The 5,582-nt window shown below is 40.4% G+C and overlaps 1 protein-coding gene across 3 annotated transcripts in view; it reads right to left on the bottom strand.

Moving 5' to 3' along the window:
- TDG (thymine DNA glycosylase) overlaps positions 1 to 5,582 on the bottom strand; it is a 21,449-nt gene that overhangs the window by 15,681 nt on the left and 186 nt on the right. For 2 of the 3 annotated variants that reach the window (XM_011386872.2, XM_011386885.2), the window contains exon 1: positions 4,381 to 4,403. In XM_011386872.2, the coding sequence (XP_011385174.1) occupies positions 4,381 to 4,403 (23 nt within the window). Of the gene's footprint in view, positions 1 to 4,380; positions 4,435 to 5,582 lie in introns of those variants that run through there. The other variant, XM_011386877.2, reaches the window with a different exon arrangement.

Below are 5,582 nucleotides of genomic sequence, written 5' to 3'. Positions count from 1 at the left end.
TAAATACATTTGTTGTATTTATACATGGTAAAAGTCACTTCATAATTCAGAATTCTGCAATGTTTATGAACAATAATTGTCTAAGAAACAGCAACAAAAGAGCACTTAGTCAAGTCGTTCATCCTTTTAGGACCTGTGGTCCCTTACCATGAAAATGAGGGGTGAGATTTGGTGATACAGGGAGAATGTGTAGGAAATCGAACCAAATCTGTCCAGACTCTGGATGCGCCCCAAAGAATTATTTTCTAAAACACCCTGATATCAAACTTATAAGTATGAATGACTTTATTTCCTATCATTTATGTTTGTTCCCACAACTGTTCTGCACTACCTCTTTTCCCTGCTGTTAACCCTTCCTTCTCTCCTAGCCTCCACAGCTTCCTCTACCCTTCTCTTGAGTAACAGTGCTCAAAGGATTGGTTTTTATAACTGTCTGAATTTGATGCACCGTGTATTTTCTGATAGTCTTTTCCAAAACATACACACATGGGCGTACACACGTGCACGCACACCACAACTGAGGAGTCCAGTTAATTCGGATTTTGCTGTATTTTAAAAACTAACTCTGTAAGGTTTTTTTTCTAAAATGAACAAGTCCAACTTCTCTAATCTACAGTTATTTTCCACTGTTTTAAAGATTTAAGTTGCTCTTTCTAAATATATTTGTCTTATTCCATTCAGGCTGCTATAACGCAATACCATAGACTAGGTGGCTAATGAACAACAAATAATTTATTTCTCACAGTTTTGGAGGTTGGAAAGTCCATGTTCGAGGTGCCAGCAGAGTTAGTGTCTGGTGAGGGCTCACTTCCGGGTTCACAGAGGGCCACCTTCTTGCTGTACTTCACATGGCAGAAGGGGTGAGAGGTCTCTGTGGGACCTCTTTTATAAGAACACTAATGCCACTTTGAAGGGCTCTGCCCTCATGACCTTATCACTTCCCAAAGGCCCCTTACCTCCAAATACAATCATATTGAGGGGTAGGTTTCAACATATGAATTCTGGAAGGACATATTCAGTCTATAGGAACATTTTATTATTTTCATTTAAACCAGCACATACAACACTGAATACTTACAAAAGTAACAATCGATGCTAAATAATCCAAAAGTTCAACTAAAAAGGACTAGTTATATAAACTATGATGGAATATCACCGTAACTATTTAAAAAACTACATTCAATATTGCTAAGTAGAGTGTGTGTATTCACCATGCAGTACTGGGTACTTTCTGTGCACTATCTACTAGAAACTGTCAACGTAAAGATTCAGAATGAGTCAGAGTCCCCAGTTCATTTAACTACTCTTCGTACAGTATGATTTCAAAGTTTCTCACTATTTGGTCATTTTGGGGGGCTCAGAAGCAAAGAAAATAAAAATACTCCAGATATAGCCTCATCATCCTGAAACTGAGCAGGGCTATCAAGTTTCTCATTTTGGAGACACAGTACAGAACCCATTCCATTATTGTTACTGGCACCCACATCATATTGTTGATTCATTCTGAGTTCGCCATCTCTGAAAACTGCCCTTTTATCATCTTTCTCTCATCTCACACTTGTATGATTAATTTTCCCGTACGTAAGTACAGGATGGTGCCTCTTTTTATAAAAGATGATTCACCATTCCGGCCAGTTCAGTTGATCTAGATTCTGATTCGAACTATCAATTCCACAAACCCCTCCCAGAGCTAGGTCACTGACACATTTCATTAGCACCTGAAAGTTGTTAAACTTATGAAGAGAGCAAAGTTAAGGTAGAACTAAATGGCACATCAGTATAGACCTCTTTTCAGCCTGCCCTTGACTCAGCGGTAAACCAGTTTTTATTTCATGTAATTAGACTGCCATCAGTCCATCTTCATCTTGCCCACAAAAAAAAGAGGTTTGGCACAGTTAAGGAGGCAGGCTTTTGAAGCCACACTGCCTGGGTTCAAATTTCAGATCTGCCATTTACTAGCTCTGTAGGCAAGTTCTTTATGTCCTGGCTTCCACACCTGGGCATAGTTGCACCTAATTTATTGGTTATGAGGGTTAAATTAGTTAACACATGTAAAACACTTAAAATAGTGATATACAGTAAATTTGCTGTAACAATAATAAAGACAGCAGGATGACTGAATATTTTAAGTACCTCATCATCCTTCTGATGCTGTCTAATCTAGTATTATTGTCTAAAAGGGAATGAACCTAGCTTGGTTGGTCTTGCTTTTTTCTGAATTTATACTACAGTATAGTGGTCACTAGTTTCTTTTAAATATGCTTAATAACCACTGAGAAGTAAATATTTTGTTTAGGATCAAAGTAAATAAATTAGAGGATAGATTCCATCTTTGGAAGAAATAGGGACTCACATGTTTATTTTCAGGCTTCAGGCCCCTCTGTTATTGTCCATAAGTTCTTAAAGACTGCTATAATCTGGCCTCTCACTTAAAATCCAAAGCCAGGAAATACAATTTCTGTTACAGCAGCTAAAAGTTCTTTGAACTGCCCTCATTGACCTTGAGCTTTAAACCTCTTACATTCATTTTGCATTTCCAGTCTACAATCATTTTCCTTAACATATCAGAAGCAAAATCAAAATCAGAACTAAGTGCTTATGTCTTCTGTCATTGTTAACACCATGCCAGTAAAGCAGGCAGAAAACTCAAATCTTTCTTTTCTTTCTTGTTGTCCATCCCAAACTAAAAAATGTTCTTCTTGGTCTCTTTAACATTTCTGGAATGTCTGATCTCATCTGAGGGTTAATATTTCATGTCTATATTCTCAGTGGTCTGTGTCACAATATTCCAGTCCACACTCTTCTAGTCGTATCTGATTTGGCATTCTACTTCCATCTCTGGTAAGTGTCCTTTTCATGCCTGATCTCATTAGAAACATACTGATCCTCTTCTTTTTTTTCCTCTAAGTGCTGGTTATGACTCTTGAACTATCTTTTCTCTTTTAAAGGTTCTATAGCCATAGAATTTTTCTTTGAACTTTTTGAAATTAATCTTCCAAAATAAAAAACAAATTCATTACCACCCACCCAGCATTCCATTCCATTCCTTGATTAGCACAAAGTAAGGGTGACAGAGAACCACTTTCTCAGGATCACCTGGGGCCTGTCACTTCAGAATCCCTAAGAATAAACTCCTCACAGTATTAACACAGAATTCTCCATATTTTTTGTGGTTAAAGTTTTGCAAGTCAGAATAAAAAATGGCCTATAACCTAATGGATGACGTGAAAGCAAAATATAAGACAGTTTTGAGTTAAACACTGTAATTGAGACCTATTTCTTTGCTGTATAAGACACCTACATGGTCTCATAACATGTAATTCATTTGATGGTAAGTTGTACCCAGGTTCCAATTCTGATCTGAAGTAAAATTACAAAGGTGAGAGTGATTTCCACAGTTCTGGTGAATTCTTTTATTTATAAAGTCTTTTGGGAAAAAAGTGGAGTACTTTATTTCAGGATTTGATCCACAAAGTCAGGATAAAGTCCCCACTTTTCTACATGTCTCTCCTAAACTGACTATTCTGGTTACGTAACTCCTAAAAACCACCCCATTCACAGGATATGAGAACTAGATTCTGGAGATACCCTTTTACAGACATGAACAGGCCCAGAGTACTTGCCTAAGTTCAGGGCCCATTAGCCAGAGAGGATAATTCTTTGTAGATCTAATGGCATTTTATCCCAATATAAGTCATCACTTTTTGAAAAACACACTGTTACCATATATAACTCTTTAGTTTTTCATTTGGTTTTCTGCCAGTTCAAATTTCAAAATTTCTTTTACAAAACATTCTCTCCACGCATCTAACAGTCTCCAAAGGACATATTGAATGTAGATTCTGAAGTTCGTCTCCAAGACCACTTGAAGACATTTTTTGGATGCCTTCTTGGGAGTGTTATCCATAGTCTCTAGTATGGCAATGTTATCTACCTTGCGGCCCGTGACATCGCTGTTGGGGGAGGGAAGCCGCAGTAAATCTACTAATTCTAAAGTGAAAAACTCCTGCAGGTATACGTGCTACTCTATCTCTACAACTCTTTGCATAATGAAGGGTGAAGAACAATGTAAGCAACAATGGCAACCAGAAATATCAATACAAACCTGCTGGTTGCGTACTAACACATTTCAAAGACGGCTAAATGCCGGAAAGGAAGGAAGAGAGTGGTCCAGGTGCCGGAGTCATCGCATCACCTGTCCGGGTGAGGAGTGGCCAGAGAAGGCCGGCATTGCGCACGCGCAGCCCCGGCCTTTGTACTGTGCCCGCGGCACTTAAAGACCCCTACGTGCATGCGTGCGTGCGTGCGTGCGCCCGCCGGCCCTGCCGCAAGGGGCGCGAAGGGCGCGGGGGCAGCGGCGGCACCCCGCCCGGGCCTTACCTGTCCACGTTCTCCGCTTCCATTCCCTGGTGCCGCTCGCGCGAACTGCTACTCCTGTCAGACAAACGAGCGACTGGTCGCTGTAGTACGGCGTATGTACAGCGGTATGACAATAACCAAAGGCTTGGACACGAATGCTGGAAGAACTGGGACAGCCGCTAACGCTCAAGCTCCTCCCACAAGCTTCTAGTTCCCCCTCCCCCCAGCGCAAACCCACTTTTGCGCGGTGCTTCCGTTCACTCGGAGCCAAATCCCACGACTTGTGGGAGTCACGTGATGTAGGGTAGGCCAATCACATTGGTTCCTGTCTCGCTGCTCCTGCGCGCAGCTTAGCCTTTCGGGAAGGGTGGAGGACGAAAAGGGAGGGCGGGGGAGCGCTCTGCTGACGTAAGCTTTTGTCCACCCCGACTCTTCGGTGGTGGGCGGATGGTGGGGGTGAGTTGGTGATGTCTTTTTGGGGTGCTGTGTATGTGGGGCGGTTATGCTTATCAGTCAGGATCATCCAGGTCTTTCCGACCTCAATTTTTTCCCGATTAAAAACTTTTGCATTAATTAGCAATCGCGATGGAGGAGGAAGAAGAAACGGTGGAACCGGAAAACCAGATACAAGGCCCGTGTAACATCTGGGCCTATGTCTTTTAATCTGTAGGTTGAGGTGATTGTAAAACTGCTTTGTAAAATGTAAAACTTAACATGAACTATTGTCTGCTTTGCTTTGGGTGTGTAAAAATATTAACGTTTGAAGTCTATGATAGTAGATGCCATTCAAACATCACTTTTTCCTTATAATCTTCCAGACTATCCATTTTTCTTTTTACAGCTGGTTTTTGTTTTATTCTCAAGTTGTCACTAGTGTTTGTACAAGGTCTTCATTAAGTAACAATGGAGATATACTTTTTCTCTAGTTTTCATGATGAGAAATATGGCTACTGTATTAGTCAGCTTTCCCTAGTTAAGCCGTGGTAACAGATGACGCCAAAATCTCAGTGGCTTACAACAATGATTCATTTTCTCAGCAATGTAGCTTTCAAGCTGGGAGTTGGGTGTAGCTCTGTGCTTCGTGTGTCTTATGTATTCTGGGAACCAGGAAAGGGCTTTCATGAGTAAATATAGAATGATTAATTTGTATTATATCAATTGCTTAAATAAAACAATATTTAAAATTATTTTGAGAGCTTTTACAAATACTGTTTCGTAGTAGG

This window comes from Pteropus vampyrus, unplaced genomic scaffold (genome assembly GCF_000151845.1).
Source record: "Pteropus vampyrus isolate Shadow unplaced genomic scaffold, Pvam_2.0 Scaffold16, whole genome shotgun sequence".
NCBI lineage: Eukaryota > Metazoa > Chordata > Mammalia > Chiroptera > Pteropodidae > Pteropus > Pteropus vampyrus.
This window is presented reverse-complemented; position numbering and strand designations above follow the sequence as displayed.